Below are 26965 nucleotides of genomic sequence, written 5' to 3'. Positions count from 1 at the left end.
GGTGTGTGCGAGACTTTTGAAACGGACACCTTGTCTCTTTGGTTCGGACTCCACATAAAACTATCTGTCCTGTGATGCCAAATTTTCATAACCACTACAGCCAACGGTTGAAATCGCACCCCCCTCAAAGAGCTGCTCCCTGGATCCGCCCCTAAGTACAGGTAAGTTACTGAACGACTGGCATATCTGCTCTTTTCAAACTATAACAACAAATGCAAGAACAAGCTGTCAAAGGGCTCATAGCCTTTATTTAACAGATACATATCAATGAGGGAAAAACACTTCAATATCCCTTGAAAAATTAACAATAAATGAGGGTTCATATTGAAATAAATGTTTCATTTTCAACCTGTTCACATTTTGCACCAACGTGAACAAATTAAGCTTAGCAGCTTTTACAACAACAGGAAAATTTCCATTTCAGCAGCTTCTGAAATATATATACATGTGAAGTCTACTCTAAAGAATAATTATAGTGGGAAAGTACCACCCTAACAATCTTACTCTAGAAAAACTATTGTAAATACTGTACAATATTATTTAAACAAAAATGTTTAGTATTATTTAATAGGAAATATTATTTGCTAAAATATTTTTTCTTTACATCAATGTACAAGAACATAAGAACAATGCCACTTCCAAAAGGCACAACTGAGTCATGTTTGTGGTTGTGAATGATGAATACTCAGCATGAAATTTCATGATGAAATATGTAAGATGGCACTGATCTTGTCAATGTGGTCATGTACAGAACATTATACACATAAGGCTTCGACAGTTCAAAACTAGAGTGATTCTACAGAGTATGCATGGCTGGAAAGTTTCATGTAAAGAGGAGATAAGGGAATGAAAATAAATTTTAGTGCATGAAAATTGATGATAAAACACACATCACAGTACAAAAGTTAACACTGTAATGAAAGTATGAAGAATATTTCATATGGTACATCACTCTCAATCAAAATCCAAATGCACATTCCACAGATCCTTTTTATAATGTTAAATGCAACTCTGTAGATTTTAGCACTTCTGCTGTGTTTTAAGTACCCTTCACATTTACATTCAGTGTGAAAGCTAAATGAGAAAATACACCAATCAGCTCTGAATCTCATTCTTGATATTAACCTGAAGAGGCATACATTTCAGTTTTTTTTTTTTTTTTTTTTGCTAGCTGCTTCAAGTCGCATCGAGAAAGATAAGTCTTATGGTGACGCATTTCAGCTTGTTATCCAATAAATCACCAGGGGCCTGTTCCATGAAGGAACTGTGCAACTTTTCATTTGCATTTTTCAGTTAAAATTTTGTTCCACCACCACTTTTCAAATTTAGCTTACAAAGTGAAAAGTTAGGAATCTATATTTTTCAAGTCTATTATGTTCCTCCATTGGTACAGAAATGCAAAATGCAAAGAAATGAAGTGAAAAGTTTTCATAAATCTTGCAAAGAGATGATTCCCTTTTCATCTGTTAATTAACAAGTATTTACACTAGTTTCTCGGCGTAGAATTCTGTTTAGTGATATAAACACGTTACGACGAGAGCTTTTGTTAGCATCAAGTGAGGACCGTGATGAAGAATCCAATAAGAGAACGTACACAGACAGGATTAATTTTCATAACCTCACTTCGATGGAATTTCGCGAGTGATTTCGTATTACCCCAACACAGGCTGACTATATTTTTGAAATGAACGGTCATTTATTGAAACATGCAACAAAAAGAAGGCAGTTCCTTCCAAAAAAAGAACAAATTCTTATATGCTTACATTGGTGAGTAAATGGTGCCCAGCTGCACGGTGTAGCAGCAAGGCATGGGACATGAAAATCAATTATTTGCAGAACTGTTACCTAAGTCGTAGATGTTATAGTAAATGTAATATTCCCTAACAGTACATTGGCCTAATAATCCACATAATATAGCGAGGGGATTTCTAATGAAGGGTGAATTTCCTTCTGTATGTATTAGGCTTATACAGTTTGCTCATGGAATAACCTCGATCGGATCTCTCATTCGCGAAGAGTTTTCACTTTGCGAAGATTGAAAAGTATAACCTAGATCATGCTGGAACACAAAGACTTTGCACTTTGCAAGAATTGAAAAGTGAAAAGTGCAAAGCTGAAAAGTTGCAAAGTTCGTTCGTGGAACAGGCCCCTGGTGCAATACCACAAATATTAGACTGTGGAGCTTCAACCACAACATAATCCTAAACTATTGCATATTACACATTACAAAAAAACTGCATTCGCGCTATGATCCATGACATACACTTTAATTTAAAACAATCCACAAAACGTCATGTCTTCACATTACGTTATATATATTCACTTTCTTTGCCTTACAGAATCCTTGCCATGGTCAGGAGTATTCTTCCTGTAACACAACATTAAAAATATTCAAAGTATTATTCTCTTATAAAATGGTATTCCGCAAGTTATCAGTTACTACTCTTTGATAATGATTCTAATGTTACATCAACTACTGAACACAAATACTATGAATGCAAAGAACTTACTGTTCAGGGCTATTGTCTGTATCACTTTCCTCAAGTTCAGCTTTGTTTCGCTTCTTCTCGTATATGAGGATAATTGCACACAGGACAAACACCTCCGCACAAATACCAAGGAATGGCCATAATGCAGCTAACTTATCTATAAAAAAAAAAGGAAACCAATTTAAACACTATTACATAATTCCTTTATGAGAAATACTATCTACCTTAAATAATGTGGACATATGTAGTAATTCATTCTATTATGGTGTGGGACATTTTTTTGTCTGCAGCATCAAAAGACCTGTCCAGGTGTGATACTACACCAATGCTCACCATATCATCATGAAATCTTGGATTTTAAGCAAAAAAAAATTTTTTTTTTTTTTTTGCTATTGGTTTATGTCGCACCGACACAGGTCTTATGGCAACGATGGGACAGGAAAGGGCTAGGACTGGGAAGGAAGTGGCCGTGGCCTTAATTAAGGTACAGCCCCAGCATTTGCCCGATGTGAAAATGGGAAACCACGGAAAACCATCCTCAGGGCTACCGACAGTGGGGTTCGAACCCACTATCTCCCGAATACTGGATACTGGCCGCACTTAAGCGACTGCAGCTATCGAGCTCGGCAAAAAAACTATTGTTTTTTAAGAGCGAACTTGTATTTACATGTTTAATAATATTTATGGTTATAAACGGTGGTTGTCTAGTACATAAAATTGCCTAAATTGACGACAGAACCTATATTCCTGTAATTCATATTTTTTTAAATCCTTAAATCGATTAACAATGCTTTTAATTTATTATGAGACACTAAAATATTTGCCAACTCATTTTAAGGATCTTGAACACTATATTCTTTAAGTACTTTTCAAACAAGAACATACTCCCCAGAAGTTCTTAAAGTTAATATTCCTCGACACAAGAAAGTGTAAGCATCCAAGTTGTCTTTAAAAGGTTATACGAGTTCCCCCCCCCCCACTTCACATCGGATGGTAAAATTATATTCTGCGACGTTTTTAGCAAAGACGTAAATGAAATTTGCTTTATATTTCCCCCGAAAGAGTTCTCAATTTAGCAAAATAAAAATGGTATTTTAACTGATAAAGGTCTATTAACATACATAAAAGTGAAGCTGCCTAAACTGCATGATTTCCTGCCTCATGTAATTTCCTACCCTTAATTTTGGAATGGAAATTTGAGGAAAAATAAAAATTTGCAAAATTATAATGACTATAATTAAAAGTGTTCCATGTGGTCAAGACGACGAAGGCAAGGTTATTTCCACTGAACCTCAACTTGTAGGATTCCAGCAAGATATATCAGATATCCTGGATTCAGGAGGTCAATTGGACTGTATTGAGACTGACCTGTCTAAGGCATTTCACAGGGTAAATCATGGGAGACTACTGGCAAAAATGATTGCAACTGGACTTGACAAAAGAATGAACGGGCCACCAGGGAGACTGCCCTAAATGCAGATCAGTAGTGACTGAATTAGAGTAGGTGAAGCTTTATCTGTCCCAGTAATAATTAAGAGGGGAATTCCTTAAGGCAGTATTATTGGACCTTTGTGTTTTCTTATATATATATCAATGATACGTGCAATGAAGAGGAATCAGAGATACGGCTTTTTGAAGATGATGTTATTCTGTACAGAGTAATAAATAACTTAGATGATTGTGAGCAACTGCAAAATGACCTCGATAATGATGTGAGATGGACAGTAGGTGATATGATGATAAACTGGGATAAAAGTCAGGTTGTGAGTTTCACAAATAGGGAAAGTCCTATCAGTTTTAATTACTGCATTGATGGGGTGAAAATTCCCTTTGGGGATCATTGTAAATACCTAAGTATTAATATAAGGAAAGATCTTCATTGGGGTAATCACATAAATATGATTGTGAATAAAGGGTACAGATCTCTGCACATAGTTATGAGGCTATTTAGGGGTTGTAGTAAGGATGTGAAGGAGATGGCGTGTAAGTCTCTGGTAAGACCCCAACTAGAGTATGGTTTCAGTGTATGGGACCCTCGCCAGGATTACCTGATTCAAGAACTGGAAAAAATCCAAAGAAAAGCAGCTCGATTTGTTCTGGGTGATTTCCAACAAAAGAGTAGCGTTACAAAAATGTTGCAAAGTTTGGGTTGGGAAGACTTGGGAGAAAGGAGACGAGCTGCTCGATTAAGTGGTATGGCGTGGGAGGACATCAGTAGACTAATAAGTTTGAATGGTGTCTTTAAAAGTAAAGATCGCAATATGAAGTTGGAATTCAAGAGGACAAATTGGGGCAAATATTAGTTTACAGGATTGGGAGTTAGGGATTGGAATAACTTACCAAGGGAGACGTTCAATAAATTTCCAATTTCTTTGCAATAATTTAAGAAAAGGCTAGGAAAACAACAGATAGGGAATCTGCCACCAGGGAGACTGCCCTAAATGCAGATCAGTAGTGATTGATTGATTGACATATATTGTTCAAATAGACAGTCATCAGTTTGTAGGCAGTAACTGAAAAGCATAAGCGGCAACACTGCATTATCAGGACTACTCAAAGCTATGCATGCATCATTAGTATGCTTGCAGTAAACACACAGTCTATAACATAATATAGCGGTCTCTGCGCTAATAATTTTTTCATACGTACATAATTAGTGGCTACCTAATGTACTTTAAATAAACAGTAATCACATTTGCAGAAAATAACAATCATGCTGCAACAAAAATAAGTTTCAAACTTACCCTTAACTCTGACAAGGGTTACAGCAGAAGCTTCTGTTCCATTCATATTGGTGGTAACAATGTTCGAAACAATACATTTGTATTCCCCACGGTCAGACATCATTGCTGAATTAATTCGTAATTTCCCATTTGGGACATCATTGCTTGGTAATTGTTGGATGTGGCTGCTGTCTGCACTGCTACCATTGAGGACAATATTTCCTGCTGGAAGACAAAAAAAGAGAGAGATTAAAATAGAACATAAAATATCCAGAAAAAGAAGACAGGGTCAAATTTAAATCCCTGAAATGTCAGAAAATATAGTAAAACGAAAGGAAAAATAGGTCCAGTAACTATTTTGGTCAAAAGTATTGTTTAAAAGCTTAAAAATATACCATAAAATGTTACACAAAGAACAAACCACTCTTTGTAACACAAGGAATCTGCAACAATGCTGCAGGTGAATTAGAGTGATTGGTAATTTGTCTGGAGTGTCGCAAGGACGTACTTAATGAGCAGTAATGTGTACTAAAATTGGAAGAGCAGCGAGGTAGTTATGGTCCTATTATACACAGTTACTACTTGGAATTTTAGTAGCAATAATAAACTGGACACTGAGATATTAAATTATTTTAACCAACCATGAATCAGGAGTGGACACTTCAGAAGCCAAGAAAATACAAATGAAATCCTATATTCATGGTTATAGGTTATGAATACTACAACAATGATTTCTCTAAAAAACGGCCAACGAATTGAAATATATATTTGTCCCCTTAAAACTGCAATCACGACTTAGAACTAAACTACCCTACTACCACTTAATAGAGGAAGGAACAGGCAATATGGAAGGAACCAAAAACGTAAAAACAGGGTTAGATTCCCTTTACTAAAATTAAGTCATAGCATCAATGTAACATCACAAAGAATTGAACAATACATATTGTTACGGGGTTACCCGTGGAACGCAGAGGTAAAAGAAGGTGCTGGGGTGAATGGGTCTAACTACAATGTCAAGAATTGAATTTAAAACAAACTGAAGATTATATTTTCAAAAACTTTAAACTTAACAATTTTTTACAGGTACAAGTAGCAATCATTAAACAAGAAGGGAAAAAATCCAAGATACAGAATCTTAACACTTTGGGCTTTAAGCCCCTAGCTTTACATTTGCTGAGCTACTAGCTCAAATTTACCAAAGAGCACAAATTTATACCAGGGCAGAAGTCCAAGTCAAAGAGCACTTGCTCCTAACATCACAACGTCTAGCCTTCAAGAGGCATTCATTAATCATACAAAAATTTTGAAAACGAGCTAACGGGCTCTCAGTTTCTCAAGCCTACTCAAGGCAACATTGCATGAAAATCTGATAATCTCTGGCCTTACGAGGCACTATTTACACACAGAAATATTATTACACAGAGGTATCTAGTACCCAACCTACAGGGCCTTATTGAAAAAAAAAAAAGTTAAATAAACGGCCCGAGTACAATCTGACTGGAGGCAAAGACCGAGCTCCAAAAATTTAAAAACCTATAGGGCGCTTGGCCGATAAAACGGGCTATTCCCAACCTACTGAGGTAGCACGCATGGAAATCACTTTTAATACATTGCAAAAACGAAAGGCTACAAAAACTTGGCACCTCAAACCAAGATGAAGGGGAGCTCGAGAGGGTACTTCTCTATCCCCGATTTACAGTTAAAGAGTTTACGAAGTTTTACATTAGCCGGCAGAAAGTTACATTTTTAGGAAAACTAGGTTACATAGTTACAGATTCGGACCTTTCCCTCAGGTTAAACTGTGGAGCTAGCAAGAAATAAAGATGTTATGTGGCCATTACCTTGTCGATGTACTGCTGCCTGATGAAAGAGGCTGCCCGCCTCCTGCTTTGACACACACACACTTAGTAAGATGACGATCAATTGGCCAAGAGACGTGAAAATCCGCAGTTTATAAACCCTCAGGGAAAGTTCGAGACCATTCAAGATTAAACTAGCCACACCCTCTCACTTTTATTGGCCACTGTAAAAGTTACACTCAAAATCGAAGAAGAAGAAGAAGAAGAAGAAGAAGAAGAAGAAGAAGAAGAAGAAGAAGAAGAAGAAGAAGAAGAAGACTGATGGGTAGAAAATTAATTACAGAAATTAGGGATTGGCTAGATTCAAAACTGGCAGAAATAAAAGGGAAATACTGCCAACCCAAAAATAAATGAACATCAGTAAAAAAACTTATGAATACAAAATTTATTTTAATTATAAGTTCTTATACCTCCCACCAGAGTGCATGATCATAGTTTTTTGGTAGTGTCATCTATGAGAGAATGTCCAAACTTCTTGATGAAAACAAAACAAGTAGAAATTCACAGAGTTCAGGAAACTTCACAATAACAAAATTACATCAGATTTTAGTGGTGACATCTTCAGAGTGAAGTTCTAAGTTGGTGTGGTTTCAATTTCACTGTTTCACCAATAGAGGAGCTCTTTTAGGCTCTAATTTTGAATGCGCAGCATAGAGGTGTACCTCCCAGTACACATATTAAGGAAAGAGACAAGTGAATTTTGTAGGATGAACATGACTGATAACTTGCAAAAAAGGAGAAACATGAGGCTGTGAAGTTTCCAAACAATATGAAAAAAAAAAAAAAAAGCAATGAATTTTATGTTTTAAAGAAAAATATCAATAAAAAGAAATGTACAGCACATGGCAAGCCCAGTAAGTAGGCAAAAATTCAGTTTCTCAGTGAAAAGATTAAAACTGGTGAGACTTCACCTGACAAGGTAGTAGAGGGTTTTCAAATTGCAATATTATTGCAATACACTTGACAGTAGGAAAAAAAAACCTCTGGGAATAATTTAATTGCATGTTACAATGCCAAAAATTAGTTTCATATGCAGGTACCATCTCCATTCCAAGTCCCCGCTAGTTACCTCGACTAAAACATACCTGTGGCATATACAACCTTGTGCTGCGAATATGACTGGTGTCCAGCTAAAAGCCAGCAGATACTGGAGTACGTGTGGTCAGGGCAGCAACATCCACAGTCATACTACACAGCTTTAATCTTTTTTCACTGAAAATCAGGAGTTTAATAGGAGTCCGCCTTGCCAATACTATACACTTAAACAAAACACAAATAAAACTTAAGCTGCTAGATATAAGTAAGAACTGTTTTCAATTTCACAATTTTTTTTTAACTGTCTCTTCCTTACTATTAACCTGACTTACATACACCTTGGCAAACCTTCCAGATACACAGAGTACTCAAAGTCCGTGGAAACCTCGAGATATGGAAGGCTCTAGTCATTTCTGCATCCCACGAGGCCTCCAGAAACGCAGCAGCTAATGACGATAACGGCAACAGCGTCTGGCCGATGCCCACCGGCTCTCACATCAGACTGGCTGTGTGGCGAGTAGCGAGTCTCCAGCGTGGTGACTTCACGAGGCGGGGCCATAATGGATCGCTCTCCCTCAAGTCTTGCTCCACAAAATAGCGAACATACCATAATACAAACGAGAAAGCCCAAATTAGCTCTGCAGTGCTGAATGTAAAGAAGATACTAATGAGAAAGTCCAAATTAGCTCTGCAGAACTGAATGACTGCTTGCTGACAAATCCAATACACATAGCTAACTGCAAGTCTCAGATGTGGCCTGGCCTACCTGTGTTGGTAGGGAAGGGAAAGAAGGGAGAGAAAACATAGGCCTGATGCAATAATTATTGCTTTAATATGACAAAGGAAAAGAGAAAACAGCAGCAGGTATGCAAGTGGGTTGGGGACTTAATACCTCAAACTGGGTGTAGAAATGGGTTATTTCTTTATTATGTAACTTTCTTTCCTCTCTTCTTCCTAATACATAAGCTTGACAATTCAAATAACGAATTCTCTTTAATCAATACATTCAGATTCAAATTTTTAAATAAATAATGTTTCCAGATTTCCATATACTTGCCTTTCTGAAATGCATACAAAATTTTCATCTCTTTCTATACCTGTACATTTATGACTATCATGTACATTGCCAAGTATCTTCTATGATTTATTGCATTCATGTGTGCCTAGTAACAAATTACTAAACTCCTTCCTGACTGCCCAATATACTGTTTTGTACATTCTTGATAAGTCACGCTGTAAGCCCCTGATTTGTGATATTAACCCTATTAACACTGTGTGACTTACACATCATCATCATCATAATCATCATCATCATCATGTTCTATAAGCTATTTCAATATCTTGATATTTAAAAATCGTAAGAAATAATTCATATGAATGTTTATTATAATGAGCGAAAACTGCAATTTTTTCATTCTTAATTAGGGTTGTTTTAGGTTTGTTAATTATTTTATTCCATGAACATAATATCCGCAATATCCATTACTCTTTGCAATTTCGTAAAATTTTCATTTTTTCATTAAAACATTGTTTCTTCAAGAGAATGGTTCATGGCGTGGGTTACTGTAGTCACCTCCCAGTTCGTGAACCATGGGCAACGGCTGAGTAGCCTATTAAGTGGTCCTGAGAGTCTGGATACCAGTTGCTACAGCATGGGAGTTGGCATCTTGGACATATTCTGAGACATGGCTTTCCTCGTGCTCAGGCGGCTAGGGCTATACAACCCACCAGTGGTCCCTAACCTGTTAAGAGGAGAGATCCTCACTTTGACTCTGTATAAGTAGGGTAGCATCCTGCTTCATGAATTTACCAAGCTCAGAACAATTTAAGCAAGCCTCGAACCTATAGGAGTAACGAAGTCCCACTCCCATTTGACTGGCGAGGGACTCCTTTAAAACAACTTGGCGAACAAAATGGAATTTGATGGGGAGCTATCAATATAATGGTGTTTATGGAAGAAAGAAGAACTAGCTGAGACAGTAAAGAGGATGCATCTGGATGTGCTACGAGTTAATGCTGTTCAGGTGAGGGGAGATAATGAGGAAGACATAGAATATGAAGTGTACTTGATGGGTGTTAAAAAGGGAAGGGCAGAGTGTGTGGTAGGGCTGTTCATCAGGAATACTATCGCACGCAACATAGTTTCTGTTAGGCACGTAAACGAGCTAATGATGCAAGTAGATTTGGCAGCAGGAGGAATGAGGACAAGAATTGTCTCAGTGTATTCACCATGTGAGGGTGCAAATGAGGATGAAGTTGACAAGTTTCATGAAGCACTGAGTGGCATCGCAGTCGGGGTCACAGGCAAGGATAGGATAGTGCTAATGGGCGATTTCAATGTGAGAGTTGGAAATAGAACTGAAGGATACGAAAGGCTGATTGGTAAATGTGGGGAAGATATGGAAGCTAATGGGAATGGGAAATGTCTGCTGGACTTCTGTGCTAGTATGGGTTCAGCAGTTATGAATACATTCTACATGCATAAGGCTATTCACCGCTACACATGGGAGGGTAGGGCTACCAGACCCATAATAGACTATATCTTAATCGACTTCGAGTTCAGGAAATCCGTTAGGAATGTACAGATTTTTCGTTTTTTTCTTCTTCTTCTTCGATGAAACAGACCACTATTTGATCTGTAGTGAACTAAGAAGGAAGTCAGCTCCCGGACAAAACTGTCTTTACATTGGTCTGTTTTCACACCAACTTTGCTTTATGGGAGCGAAAGCTGGGTGGACTCAGGATATCTTGATCCTAAGTTAGAAGTTGCAGACATGAAAGTAGCGAGAATGATTGCTGGTACAAACAGGTGGGAACAATGGCAGGAGGGTAGTCTGAATGAGGAGATAAAGGCTGTTAGGAATGAACTCTACGGATGAAGCTGTACGCATAAACCGGCTTCGGTGGTGGGGTCATGCGAGGCGAATGGAGGAGGATAGGTTACCTAGGAGAATAATGGACTCTTATGAACGGTGAGGGAAGAATAGGAAGACCAAGACAACGATGGTTAGACTCGGTTTCTAACAATTTAAAGATAAGACACATAGAACTAAATGAGGCCACAACACTAGTTTGCAAATTGAGGATTGTGGTGGCATTTAGTATATTCACAGAGGCTTGCAGAGTGAATACTGAAAGGCGTAACAGTCTATACTGATGATGTATAATGGATGTATGTTCAAGGGAATCTTAAGAGAGCTCTAATAGAATAGAATATTTATTACCTACAGAATGTGCCAGTAACAGATGATATGAAAAATATTAAATAAAAAATTAAATATTCTACACATAAACATTCAGATATTCATGTTCACTTGTTTCCTGCAGACAATTCACAGAGTAATTCACATAATTTACAAAATTATCACGTTCCACCCTTGTGAAGAGCTTTCCGAATTGCAGTGGAAGGATGGTGAAAAATATCAAGTGACCCAGCTGATTTATGGTCCTAAGGGCTTGCATGAACCAAGAATTTTCATGTGCAACCGTCCTACATTTGGGCAGGTGGAATGTGCAAGCCTTGTTTGCCTGCTTGGAATATGAAGTGGAATCAACCCCAGTATAGTCAGACAGTGCACTTTACTCTTCAAGCATTTAATTGCTACCACTGCATTTGCACATTTTCGCCGCGTTGCCAGCGTATTCATTCCAAGAATTTTTCACAAATACTTCATATCTGCTTGAAGAGTGCGGCATGCCCAGGAATCCAAAACTAATCCACTTCTTGAACCTTATCTGTACTCTTTCTAGGTGGTATACGTGGCCTTTTTGATATTGGAGCCACACCTCACAACCATAATCGAGAGAGTGAGTCCTCACCAGGGAACTAAACAGTGTTTTGGCACATGCAATATTACTGAACTCTTTACAATTCTCTTTGACAAACCCCAGTAGTCTGAAAGATTTCTTTATAATATTATTGATTTGTTTCTGAAAGGATAAGCCATTCCTGTTACTAAGAATTACGCATAGGTCATTAAGCTCCTCCACACAATTTAAAAATTCTCCACTGATTTTATATCTGTAAAATGTAGGTGTTAATTTTAGAGTAAATGACATGGCACCACACTTAACTTTATTTACTCTGAGGGACCACTTATCACACCACTTTCATATTTGTTTTAAATCATCTTGTAAATAATTCCCATCACTGTCTTTATGAATTTGTATAGTTCAAGTCGTCAGTGTACAAGAGACTTTCACTGCTCTGAACGACTGTAGTAATATCATTTTGAAACAAAAACAGAAGACGCCCTAACAGTGATCCCTGCGGGATGCCAGATAAAGTTTCGTAGGGGTTAGAGCTCAAACCGTCGAACTTGACAAAACATACTTGTTTTGTCAAGTAACTCTTCAGCCACTCGAAAATACTCCTGGACACTCCATACGCTGGCAACCTCTTCAACAAGGCCTCGTGCTGTAATGAGTCTAAGGCTTTGGAAAAATCAGTATACTTCACATCAGTCTGTTTACCTTTGTCCAATGCATCTGAAATTGAAGATAAACTGGCAGATTGGTAACAGTTTATCTGCCCTTAACGAATACATACTGCGATGGGTCATGTACTGACTAGAAGAGTCATACAGGCCACCTTCGATACAAGTGAAAGCAGGACTACAGGTCAATAATTATCGAGTAACACCTTAACTTTCTTGAACACTTTTTCCACTCTGCTGGAAAACACCCACACTTAAATATATTTATAATTTCACATAGTGGAATTGCCAGTTGGAAAGCACACTCACCAAGGATGATGCCAGGTATCTCCTTAGGCCCACATAATTTGTTGATATCTACCGATGACAGGATACCTGTCATTTTTGTCACAGAAGTTTGAACAGACACTGGATCTATTGAAAATGTAGGAGAAAAAGTTGCATTGCAGGGCTCTGAAGGAGAATGGTATTTCGTGAAAGTGTGCGCAAATGTGTTTAGAATGTTATCTTTTTCGTGGATTTCCATTCCGTTTATAAGCATAGTGGGAGGCAGATGGGAAGATTTTCTTTTATTATTAATGAAATTCCAAAAGTGCTTCGAGCATGTGATGACGCCATCTTCTACCGATCTAATGTAGTCCCTGTACTTAGCACGCTGCAGTTTTTTTTTTTTTTTTTTTTTTACATTCACCTCGTAATGTGGAAAACTGCACACAGTCGCACTCTTGGTGTGATCTTCACGTCCTTTCTTTTTCCTTCACTTCCTGAATTAGTTCTGAGTCTTAACAAGATGGATATTTTCTGGCATTAATTTTTCAAAATGGTATGCTGTCTTTTATGACCACACATATTAAGTCAAAAAAAGTGCTCATAGCTTCATTGACAGAGTGGGATTCTTTAACCATATCCCAGGGGTACAGGGATAAAAGGAAAATCAGCTTTCTTCCATGCAAATATGACTGTTTTGTGGTTTGAAGCAAAATGTCCTTGGTATAGGCAGGAAGATTTTGATGGCTTGGTGATCAGAGTGAATTACATTTGCAGTTTTGACGCACTCTTCCACTCCTAAGTAATTCATTTGAGACTAAAAGTCTAAAAATACGTTCATTCCTAGTAGGGAAATCACAAATCTGGCAAATCAAATTCATTAATAATTTCTAGAATTAAGAATACCTCCTCGCTTCTCTGTTTGATAATGTATGAAGACTTTTGACGACTCATCAGTTTTCCAAGCTAATTGGCTCAAGTTAAAATCATTACACACAATGACAGTGTCCCGTGTGCTGAGAATAGATGTAATGTTTCCCAATGTTCGATGTAGGTCATTAAGCCGGTCATTCACTTCATCTGAAGGCAGGTAGCAGCACACAATGACAGCAGAGAACGACTGGGTGGAGGGTTGACTTTCACTACTGACGCTCCTAATTCCCAGCAAGCTCAGACATTGACAATGGTCCAAGGTCAGGCTTCACAGGCAGTAAAACACCTCCCCCATCCAGTTTTGAAGTTTGCACAGAATTTCTGTCCTTGCAAAATACAATGTAACTGTCCGTTAATATTTCAGTATCAGCTACTGTTTCGTTAAGCCAACTTTTGCCGATACAGTCCTAGTTAGTTCCCTTCACTTAGTCCAGCACTGATGTCAGCAAGCGAGTTACACATACTCCTCACACTTTGATAGAAAAAATGTTGTAACTTCATTGCTTTATTTGGGTCCTGGGTTCAGTTGTACGTAACAAATTTGTTTCTTTGTACTATCATCAGATTGACAAACCTATGCCATTTGCAGATCCCACCTGAATAACTGTTGAAGGCTATGGATGATGATCCTCAGAACATGCACAGGGAATTGTGGTTCCTAGATGATTGATCATTATCTCAAATAGTACGCGAACCTTTTCTTGAGCCCTGAGCTCCATAGTGCTGAAAGGGAATTTGGGCTCAAGAAAAGGTTCGCGTACTGTACATCTTCATTATATACTGTTCAGCATTCAGTCTTCAAGCCTCTGAGAATTAACTAAATACTTCCATAATCCTGCATTTGTAACCAGCTCTGTAGCATCCTTTAGTTCCAAACCTTTGAAAACTGATGGCCGTTGTCTCCCTCTACATCTCTTAGTTGGTTAAGAAATAGTTTAAGGTCACTCTAAGACCTCTCTGTGTTGGTGCGATGTAAAGCAAAAAAAAAAGTTTTCAATGTTATTTAAGAACATGTTCACTATTATTCTTGATAATGGTGAGCCCATGGTTAACCCTTAATAGGGCCGTTTTCCCCAAATTAGTTTAAACTATGTTTATTTTAATCTGGTTTAAGTCTGAGTTTAAACTAACATTCATTTTCCCCATATTGGTTTAAACTTTGTATAAAGTTTAAACTTGGTTCAAAGTTAAACCTTCTATATTGTAGGTTTAAACTGCTGTTTATATTCAACCTTCGAGACATTTTATTAACGTATCTGTGATTTTTCTAGTACAAGGGTTAGTTTTGACTACCAGTACTGCAGCACTTGAATAGAAAACGTACTAAAATTAGAATGTAGTATTAGCATTAGAAAACTGGAAGAATTTATTGAAGTCTTTGGTCAAATAGGAAATAATTTTGATGTGCACGTGAGGTTAAGAAGCCGCATTCCAACGAAAGTTTACAATCTTGGAAAATCGGATGTAACATAGTTTTGATGGATTTATAATTCATAAGCGAACAGCAAGGATTGTCTAGTATCAAAGAAGGATTCATTTAAAACGTCAACTGCATGAAATAATTCTATTTCGCTAGAAGCAACGATCCTGGTTGCTTTAAGATATTATGCAGCAGGCATTTTCCTCATTAACAATGGTGACCACAGACCTTAAATTGCAGTCTCCTTATAATATTATATAAAATACTGTTGGTGGTATGAATACTGTAATGTGAAGCATAAAAATATTCACACGTAAGTGCTGTAAAATGTCTCCTCATCGTGTGATGTCTGGCGACTGTGGTCATTAAAGCGTTGGGTCAGCATCTTCCGAAGCCGTGATTAGATGGTTCGAATCCAGTTTGTCGAAAACATTTTTAACATAAGAATGTTGGCTGGCATGGTAGGAGAGGTGGTGGTATACAATTTCTAATCACTGGATTATATATTTATAAGATCAGAAAAATAATAAAATGTTTCATGCTTGCTAGTAAACTTGTAATAAAATCAATTATAGTTAAGAATGTTTTATCGCAACTATTGCCAGCATACAGTACAAGCAATAGAAATATTAATGCTATAGGAAGAAGAGTATTATGCATAGGCCTAGAGTACGACATACCACGAACTTCGTTATGTTATAAATGAATATAGAATCAAGTAATACATCTCCAAATAATACATCCTCACTGGTCTGACTGCTGGATCCGAGATTTGTGAGATTAATCCCGGCCGAGGGCGATGGATTTTAATAGGAGATAGATCACGAGCATGCTTGGAATTTGTTTACTTGAAATTCACAAATGTTGATTGTCTGAGGAAAGGAATAATGTATTGCTAAAAGACCAGGATTTTAATATTTTAACGTTCCCGTGTGTTCCGTAAGACAATACGGACATTAAAAGACACATATTAGGCCCACGGTACTTGTTCATGGTAAAGCATGATAGAGAAAAATAAGAAATAAAAGTGCGTTCCAAGAAATTGTAGACAGCAATGGGTAAAATTATACGACAACACTTCGCACAAATGTAAACAATTTATTTATCAGTAAAGCTAATATCCCACCAAATTTCTTCTTTATTCACTACGCACGATAGCATTAATTTGCCACAACAACCGGCTGATATTAATACAAAAGTGTCGGTCATTGAATTACTTGGCTCTGATTGGCCAATTCCAATCGATCATGCCTTAGACTATTCCTTCAGTGCAGCCAACGCTAGCGCAAACTTGACATTAGCTTAAACGGGCGAGCTGTCATTTTAAACTAAACGAGTGTCAGAAATTGGTGGAGAAAACGGACGCAAGTTTAAACTAGGTACTAAAGTTAAACGGGTTTAATTTATTCCAGGTTTAACTCGATTTGGAGAAAATGGTCATTAAACAGTAGATTTTGTCGAATGCAAAATTGTTTTGGTTTAAGGCTGTTATGTTATACCAGATTGTCCATAAAGTCTGAAAAGATATCACAATCCTACAAAAATATATTAAAATCAGTACAAAACAGCAAGCAGGTTGTTCAAACGTTTTCCCAGATATTTTCCATACAGCAGCTTACTTATTAGTACAATACTTTCCAATTCAGATACTCTGAATATGCATGTTCAATTTCATTCTTAAAATTGTATAGCATCACTCCAAAGGCTTCTGAGGCAAATGCTTCAATTTTCTTACTTCAAACAGTGTCCCTTAACCTAGGTCTACTGTGACGTATTACAAAAACATATTTCAAGCCCCTGCGGAGTAATTATAACCTTTTCACTTTAATATACATGAGAATAAACTTTCTGAAATTTTACAGCACAATAGTATATAACCTAACCTCTGAAAACAGTGATGCACACTTCTTGAGAAGTTTTTTTTTTTTTTTTCACAAGCTCGTTTTATGTCACACCGACACAGATAGGTCTTAAGGCGATGATGGGATAGGAGTGGAAAGGAAGTGGCCGTGGCCTTAAGGTACAGCCCCAGTATTTGCCTGGTGTGAAAATGGTAAAACACAGAAAACCATCTTTAAGAGCTGCCAACAGCAGGGTACGAACCCACTATCTCCCAAATGCAAGCTCAAAGCTGCATGCCCCTTAACCACAAAAGCCAACTCTCTTGGTAGGAGAAGTATCAAATTCCTACTTTATTTCAATATTACCTAGTAATTTTTTTTTTTTTTTTGCTAGTGGCTGTACGTCGCACCGACACAAATAGGTCTTATGGCGACGATGGGATAGGAAAGGCCTAGGAGTTGGAAGTGGCCGTGGCCTTAAGGTACCTGGTGCGAAAATGGGAAACCATGGAAAACCATCTTCAGGGCTGCCAACAATGGGATTCGAACCCACTATCTCCCGGATGCAAGCTCACAGCCGCGCGCCTTTAACTGCACAGCCAACTCGCCCGGTAGTATTAAAATTTAAGCCAGCGTTTATTTCTAAGGAGTTAACAACTGTTGTCAGTCATGTTATGCATTTATTGCGAAAACATGTTTGCCCAATGTTTGTTTACACCCGTCTCAAGAGTCTTGGGGTATTATTAATCGATATCGACACCACCTTCGAATGACTGGGACAGCTCACTCGTGCACATCGTGAGGAACCTATACGGAAGATTATCAATTGTATCCTATTATAAACTGTTAATAATAAACGAACCAGGGAAAGGATTCTTGTAACCAAAGGATATGATGTACGATTTCTTCCATTAAATGCAGATTTACGCCAAATCGAGGGTCACACAAAATCGGCATCGTACTACATAAAGAACTAACAACCCGTCCATTTCCATTCCCAGTTTCAGGTAACAAGTCCTCAACCCACTTTCTTCCCCCTCCTGTTTTTCTCTTTCATTTACCACCCGAAGCAATAGTTATTGCATCACTCTCCCCTTCTCCTTGCCTTCTTTCTCTTCCTCACCAACACAGGTAGGCCAGGCCACATCTGATCGAGACTTGCAGTTAGCTATGTACATCGAGTATGTTAACAAGTAGTCACATCGAAGTCTTGTGTTGCAGTCATTTTAAACTTTTGAAATCATCTTTTCATTCAATCTTGTTGCTGTGAGTCATCCGTCCATAGACTGGTTTGATGCAGCTCTCCATACCACCCTATCATGTGCTAAACTTTTCATTTCTATGTAACTATCGCATCCTACACCCAACATAGCATACATGGTTCAGTACAGTGGTTCATTGAAAGTGCTGTTGCAAACGCACTGAATTACAGAAAGCACATAAAAAGGAGAAGAGGCAAAATTTTGCATTATTCAAAAACGAACTGGGAATTGCAGTTCTTTTTCACGCTCGACGGAAACGGTTCAAAATTCTTATTATGCCATCGGGCTTTCGGCGGACACCAGAAATTTACTGTCGAGCGTCACGCTGTCCACAAAGAGAACAGGACACGTTAGTAGGCGAGGAACGAGAAGCAAGTCTCAGGGATCTGAAAACACGTGATCACAGTTCAACATGCAGATTCCAACATAAGTTAAGATCCAATCTTCCGTGGCTCACAACCGCAGTATGTTCAATGGTGTCCTTCCCTCCTACTTTCAGGAAGATGATGATGATGATGCTTGCTGTTTAAAGGGGTCTAACATCGAGGTCATCGGCCCCTAATGGTACGAAACGAGACGAAATGGAATGACAAAAGTCCAAAATTCTCCACTGACCAGAATTCAAAACGTGACGAAGAATGAATGGATGGATGGAGATGAACTTAAAACAATCAATGTATGTTACCCGCAATGCCTTACATTCACAGATTCTGACGTAAAACAATATGATTACTGACCAAGGGACTGCTGCTATAGCATAACATTGAATCGATGATGCTTGCAGTCTAAAGGGGGTCCAAAATCCAACTTGTCGGCCCCTCATAACGGTACTTATCGCTAGGAATGTAGAACCATGGTATTTGTCATGCTGCGGTACTAATCAAAAGTAGCAGAGACTCGTGGTATTCCACACATTATGGTACTACTCACAGGTTATGAAATTCGACATATACTACAGACCTATGGTTTTTCTCACATTGCGGCGCCATGTACAGGCAACGCAATCCTATGGTGTTCAGCACATACGAGTACTAACCACAGGGACCTTCCCCTATCCTGTGGTGTTCTCCATATAGTGGGTACTAATCATAGGCAAGGCAGAACAATGGTAGCTATCATCCCGTGGTCCCACTCATATGGTGGTACTAATCACAGGTACTGCAAAAGCCGACCGCACGGTGCTCCTGTGTGCTACTAATCATAAACCTATTTGGTACCTACAGTAATATAGTGGTACTACGCGCAAGTAAAAGCGACCCATGATGTTCTCCGTGTGGTGTACTAATTACAAGTAGTTTCATGGTTGCAAGACAATCATCCCTTGGTCGCCCCTTTTAGTCACCTCTTACGACAGGCAGGGAATACCGTGGGTGTATTCTTCGTCTGCGTCCCCCACCCACAGGGGGTTGTGTGTTTGGTCCACGAGAGGTATTTCATTTTCCTCAAGTCCGCCAGCAAGCCGGTTAGGACCCCTCTATCCGCCACCTGGGACGCGCCACATGAGAGTATCGTTCGTGGCAGGAAGATGATCTCAACACTCTGGCATTAAGAGCTAATTACAACACAGCACTAAAAATAGCGAGGCTGGAAATGGTGAAAGAGTGCTTGGTTGACACAGCAAAACTTCTCTGCACCACAGAAGCCAGCAAGTTTGAAAATGTCAGTTTTTCCAGACAAACAGTGCCACAAATGCAAAGAGGAGAAGAATTCCACCTATCAATACTTGTTTATTATTACAGTCGAACCTCCCTTCTGCGGACACCGTCGGTTCCGAGTAAAAGTGTCCGTTACGAGAGGTGTCCGCTAAACAAGTTTGTAAAAATAATCAATCATTTTAACGGCAAAGAACATCCACCTTAAATATAACCATACATATCTTTATTTTTATTATTCTAAGTCATTTCTGCGTTCGTATTTCATAGACAGTTATTATAAGCGATTTTACATCATTTATAAACATTACAGCTTCGTGAAGTAATCATGTAAATTTAGCACGTTTTCTTAACTGCGATATTCTCGAAAACGGAATAAAGTCTTAAAGGGTTCCATAGTGTTCTCGTCGTACTCGCGGCCCAGCATGACACACAAATTCTTTATCTGTTTAAGCATATTTAGTCCCTGCTTCATTGACAGAACTTCTTGTTCTTCCATCTCACAGTCATCATCACTTTTCGTTCGTGATTCGGGCTCTGTAAAACGATAAGTTTTATTCAAAATGGTCCTTTTTAAGACTAATGAAGGCTACTATGCATAGCTAGAAATATTTATGGAGTGCAGTGAATTAAATTAAAGCTGAAAATTTAGCTTAAAAGAATTAAAACCTGTCTATCACAAGAAGAAAATATGAATGAGGAGTTGAGGTGCAAACAAACATGGACCTTACGATTCGTGCAACACACAATTACTGTATAACTTGATAATGCAGAAAGCTTACCGTAAAGTGCGTCCTGGAGTCTGTACTGCCAGTCTCCCTCGAGATCATCAGAGCAAGAAATATTCTCTACTTCGGCTTCAATATCATACATCAATCCAGCTGTCGTTGCTGAAGTCTGAAGTTCGTCATATTAATTTCGAGCCTCTACCTCTGCTTGTTCTTGAACTGTAGAATTAGCGATGCCGCATTTTGCAAAGCATTTCCTGATTGTGGTTTCGCTGACTGCATTCCAGGCTGCCTTTGTCCACGAAACTGCATTGCCAACATTGATCTTCATCAAATCAAAAGTTGAGTGTGCTTCATTCATGTGTGCCACAAACGACCATAAAACCCTCTTACGATAGTCTAATTTGAATGCTTCAATGATTCCTTGATCCAATGGCTGAAGATGAGAAGTCATATTGGGTGGAAGGAACAAGAGTTTTACATTTGAAAGCCGTATTTCTGGATGACACGAAGCATTATCTAGCAATAACATCACGTTACGGTTTCTGGCCTTCATCTTGGAATCCAAAGCTAGGAGCCAATTCTCGAATATTGTTGATGTCATCCATGCCTTTTTATTCGTATGCCATTTGACACCAAGACAATTTAAGTCCATGTTTTTAAAGCACCTGGGTCTCAAGGATTCACAGTTTATTAGAGGATTTTCCTTTTCACCGAGTGCGTTACAACAAAACAAGCTGGTGATTCTTTCTTTTGACATTTTCCCAACCTTACAACTTTCATTCGGCGAAGTTAGCGACTTCTTTGGGATCGCCCTAAACAGACCAATTTCATCAACATTCAAAATGTCTCAGTTCATAACTATTCAAAATGTCTGGTAACCTACCTATCTTTCCAATTCGCTACTTCAGTCGCAGACACATCACCACCTTCTCCACAGACTGTTTTGAAACTAACGTTATGATGTTTTCTAAAACAATCTAACCAACCATTGCTAGCTACAAAATTCTCAACTTTCAGATTATTTGCGATTTCTCAAGCTTTTTCTAACATTGGTCCACTCACACAGTTTCTTCACTCAAGCACACTTGAACCACTCGTATACCGCAACGTTCACTTCTGGAAAAAAACGACTCCCGCTTTCTTTCCACTCTTTGATTCCTATTTTCCTCCCACTCCTTTAAAATTTCAGTTCTTTCCTTCACAATAGTGTTTGAGTTTTCCCGCAGTTGAATTTTTCGGCAAGCTTTCTCACTGAAAGTCCCTTGTCACTTTCTATAATCACATTTCTTCTTGCCTCGAAATCTAAATACGATCATCCCTTGTAACTCACGTTTAACAGACAACTGAAATGCTACAGTATTTCTGTCTCACTAATTAGCGCCCGTACTGTCTTTTCCTTCTCAAGTTGACTACTTGAGCTCGACCTTATCAGCGATAATCCAAGTTATGAATAGAATGATGCAAGAAGGGAAGAAAATCCCCAGTTAACTTGTGAGTCAACAGTCGGGCAGCATTTCTGGGCAATTAGAATTCTCAGAATAGGCCTATACACCACTAAGTAGAACTGCATTCCGATGTGCATTATCTTCTCTCCCCTTGTACTCAAAATAGAACAAACATTCAAAAGGGATTTCATTATATCTGAAGAATGGTTTGAAGAGAAAGGATGACATGTGGTCCGGTGTAATAAATTGTCTTGCAATGTGCGAAGTGTCTGCTTAAGTCAAGTGGACATGACAAATGGCGATGTCTGCTGACCGGAATTCTAGGTGTCCGCTTAAATGAGGCCAATTTAACACTTGTCTTATGTAAAATAAAATCTGTTCCGAGGAAAATTGATCATATAGGGAGGTGTCTGCTGAATAAGGGTGTCCGTTAGGGCAGGTTCAACTGTATTATTAAAAATTAAATAAACTGAATTCTTCTCCTCTTTGCATTTGTGTGATACATCAATACGGATATGAAGCTCAGATTACAAACAGTGACACATCGTATCTGTGCCAGGGGTAGTCAAGTATGTCGACAATGCGGTGAAGGATTTCATCACCTTTTCAATCACCTTGGATGAGTCCGCAGATATATCTGATACTGGACAGTTAATTACTTTTTCCCGAGGAGTGCACAGTAACCTCCGTGTTACAGAGGACCTTTTAGATATGATGTCCGTGAACACCACCACCTTACAGCTGTAGAAGAAGTAATCAATGCAGTCAGCCTGGATTGGAATAAATTGTATCGGTTACAATAGATGGTGCACCAGAAATATGAGGTAACAAAAAGGGATTCTTTGCCTGCTGCGAAATAAACGTGGGTGCAATGAGACTATGTTGCCTGGCGTTCATTGCATTTTTCACCACCAAGCGCTTTGTAAGAAGTCAGCCAAGTTAGGAGATGTCATGGAAGTTGTTGAAATTTCCGAGAGGAGGCGAAGAGTATGTTGAGCGATGACATTATATACTGCAGGGACGTCCATTGACTTAGCCCCAATAAGGTTTTAAACAGAGAAAAACAAACATGAGTCAAAATTAGAAGATCCTTGCGCTCCTAGTTGACATTACCAATCATTTGAATGCTCTTAATGTTGCTATGCAAGGAGAAAACAACGTAATAGCTGATATGATCGAGAAAGTGGAAGTGTTCAATACAAAACTTGTACTTTGGGAAAGTTTTACGGTTTTCGGAGATGCCTAGGTGCTGGGATTTTCTCCCGCATGTGTTCTTTCACGTGCCAGTAAATCTACTTACACGAGGCTGACGTATTTCAGCACTTTCAAATACCACCGGACTTAGCAAGAATCGAACATGCCAAGTTGGGGTCAGAAGGCCAGCGCCTCAACAGTCTGAGGAAAATAGTTTCTACAATACAATACAGTACATACTGTAATTTGAAATGTCCATCCTTTAGCAGTTATATTAATAAAATATTGTATAAAATTACAGTAGGGTAGTTAAGAACCCATAGAAGAGAAAACGACAATGAAAATGACATTAGCGAGTGGATGCAAGCCGAGTGTCATCAATTATACAAACAGACCAAGAAATTGTAGCTATGGTGGAGAAAGAATCTGGAGTTGATGAGGAACAGAGTGACGATGGAGAAGACTACACTGAACAACTAGTGTCACATTCAGATGCTGCGGCCGCCCTAAAACTTGCCGTACACTACGTCGAGCAACACTCCGCTGCTACGCCCAATGATGTGATGTTTATGAGACGCTAGTTTAATACTGCATCTTCAAGTAGGTTCCAATCACAACGGCAAAAGAAACTAACAGACTTTGTAAAGATAAAGTGCCAGTGATTGATGGTTTATAATGTGTAATTATGTTTACATTAAGTTATTCTAGTAAAATATGACTAATAAAATGCAAGTAAATCTTTATTCTATAATATGTTCTTTCATTTCAATAAGGAGATTTTTTTAAAAAAAACTGAATACATGTTTCAGTTCGGATTAACCGGACTTTCAGATAAACGGGACTCTAGTGTAGAACATGTTTCGTTCCAATTATGGAACATCTTTGGCTAAAAGATTTAACAAAAGTTGACAAGACAAATAACACTTGTGATGATTATGATGAGATAAAATGTTCATTCATGTTGGGTTAAAATTTTCCAACAAGTCAATGACCAAGTTATCATGGGCCTTCTTTTAAGCTGGAGAAGTATTTACTTGTTGAATCTTGAAGGTAAAATTAAGAATATAAAAGATTTTCTTAAAATATGATTGTTGGGGGAACTCTTGAAAACAACAGTAGTTGAAGTTGAATTTAAAATTAGCATGTTGAAATAAGTCTGAAACGAGAAAGAAATTAAGTAAGAAGGGTGGTATTTTAAAGGAGAAAACCTTGCAAGAATGTATATTGGTGAGGTGTATAAGGATATATGAAATTATTTACCTCAGTCTGTCATGTTGTGTTTATCGTCCTCCCTTACTCCGTGTCGCCAACCAAGTTTGTATGTGTGTGAGGAGCTTGTGGTAGGCGAGGGGAAATGGATGGAGAAGCAGGGGAAGTAGGGGGAATGCTGTGTAGGGTAAAGTTAACGGAGGGGAAACGTGTTGGATGTTTTTCTGGATCCTTTTTGATGGCTTTCCTAGCTAAATCCAATTTCAGTAGCCTCTTCTAACAATATATTAACGAAATAACAGAAAATCAATATATTGTTAGAAGAGGCTACCAAATCCAGAAAAAGCTTCCTGGACTAAAAATATCCATCTTCTCTGAAGAGACCACATCACAGTTTCAAGATCAAGTTTCCCTCTCCTCTTTGCGTTCAATGAAAACTGACAGATTGATGTGGAATGGTTATTCTTCGCAACATCAAATGGGAAAGGGGCAGTTGACGTAACTGGTGGTGCATTAAAGTGTACGGTGTGGAATGCTATACACTGAAGAAAGCAGCAAGTCAGTAATGCATGCGAGTCATCAGTGTGCCAAAGATGAAATCAAGGGGACAACACATTTTTATATTCCCACCTATTTTTTATCTAATGACTGTGAAAGCATTCTTGTTGCAACAACAGCCAGACCAGAAATGTCTAGACACAGCATCTACACAGAATTAACGATTACCCACTCAAAGAAGCCTATATTACAACATTTACTCTGATTTATCACTTACACGAAATTACCCAATCAGATGCTAGAGAGACAGGTAAGTCTTTAGATGGACGTGGAAATTGTCTTCTCCAGAAGCCAGGCCGAGTGGCTCAGACGGTTGAGGCACTGGCATTCTGACCCCAACTTGGCAGGTTCAATCCAGAATCAGTCCGGTGGTATTTGAAGATGCTCAGATATGTGAGCCTCATGTTGGTAGATTTGCTGGCACATAAAATAACTCCTGTGGGACTAAATTCTGGCACCTCAGCATCTCCAAAATCCATAAAAGTAGTTAGTGGAACGTAAAGCCAATAACATCATCATTATTATTATTATTATTATTATTATTATTATTATTATTATTATTAGAGTCCCAGAATTAATGGAAAGGTTGTACATGGCACACAAGGGTACCAGCATGTCCGCACAGCAGTGGAGAATCCAAGAAGGCATCAAGTCTGGGCCTATCGCAGAATGGGAGCGGGTTCTCTGCAGGCTATCTCGAACATCCTGTTCTGAAAAATTTATACTGATGATGCTTGTTGTTTAAAATGGCCTAACATCTAGATCATCAGCCCCTAAACATACGAAGCGAGACGAAACGGTACGACAATTTAAAAATCCATAATCCTCCAGTGACCAGAATTTGAAAACGTGAGGGTGAAGAATGAATGGATAGATATGAAGTTAAAACAATCAGTGGATACGATCCGCAATGTCTCACATTCCCAGGAACTTTCATTAAAAAATAGTATTACTGACCAAGGGACTGCTTCTAAAGCACAATACTCACTCAAAGATGCTTGTAGTCAAAACGGGTCCAAAATCCAGGTCATCGTACCCTCATAATGGTACTTATCGCTAGGAAAGTAGAACCATGCTATGGTACTAAGCATAGGCAAGGCAGAACCATGGTGTCACTAATCCCATGGTGTTGCTCATACAGGGGTATGAATCACAGGTACTGTAAAAGCCGGCTACACACTATTGCTACAAATCACAAACCTATTGTCTACCTAACATAGTAGTACTATGCGCAAGTATAAGCGACCCACGGTGTTCCTCGCATGGTGGTACTAATCACAAGTAGTGGCATGATTCTAAGACAATCATCCATTGGTTGCCTCTTTTGGTCGCCTCTTACGACAGGCAGGGGATACCTGTGTGTGTGGTCTGCGAGAGGTATTTTATTTCCCTCAAGTCCGCCGGCAAGATAGTAAGGACCCCCCACTACCCGCCACCTGGGAGTATCACCTCTCCCGCTGCTACGCCACCGTAGTAGGTTCGTGGAAAATTTAGACTAGGTAGGGGAGAGGGAGAGGAAGCTGTCCTTTGTAGGAACATACCTTCGGAGGTGTCAAGTGGAGAGAAGGTAGTTTTGAATTTAAAATGAGAAGATTTATTGTCTTGCACTTTGTAAAGGGAAAGTCCATTGTATTTAAAGTTCTGTGGGTAATGGAAGAATATGTTATTTGTAATGACAAACCTTATCAATGAACAACAAATACTTAGTGTACTAGGCAGTAAGGATTTTTATGACTGCAATGTTCAAAATTACAATCCACATTGCACAGCCATGTTTAGAGGGCAATGTCAGAGATAGTCTTCTAAGATGAAAACTCTCAGGAAATACAAACATAGGCAGTAGTATTGTCATGTAACGATATATAACCCTAACTAAACACCCTGATGATGATGATGGCGATGCTGCTTGTT

General features: G+C 38.5%; 1 protein-coding gene across 1 annotated transcript in view; it reads right to left on the bottom strand.

Moving 5' to 3' along the window:
- Positions 1-221: 221 nt before the first annotated feature.
- Bsg (immunoglobulin domain-containing protein Bsg) overlaps positions 222-26965 on the bottom strand; it is a 129340-nt gene continuing 102596 nt past the window's right edge. The window contains exons 5-7 of the mRNA XM_067140802.2: positions 5234-5437; positions 2511-2646; positions 222-2368 (exon numbers count right to left, since the gene is read on the bottom strand). Of these exons, the coding sequence (XP_066996903.1) occupies positions 2320-2368; positions 2511-2646; positions 5234-5437 (389 nt within the window). The 3' untranslated portion in view covers positions 222-2319. The remainder of the gene's footprint in view (positions 2369-2510; positions 2647-5233; positions 5438-26965) is intronic.

The sequence above is a fragment of the Anabrus simplex genome, chromosome 2, assembly GCF_040414725.1.
Source record: "Anabrus simplex isolate iqAnaSimp1 chromosome 2, ASM4041472v1, whole genome shotgun sequence".
Lineage (NCBI taxonomy): Eukaryota > Metazoa > Arthropoda > Insecta > Orthoptera > Tettigoniidae > Anabrus > Anabrus simplex.
This window is presented reverse-complemented; position numbering and strand designations above follow the sequence as displayed.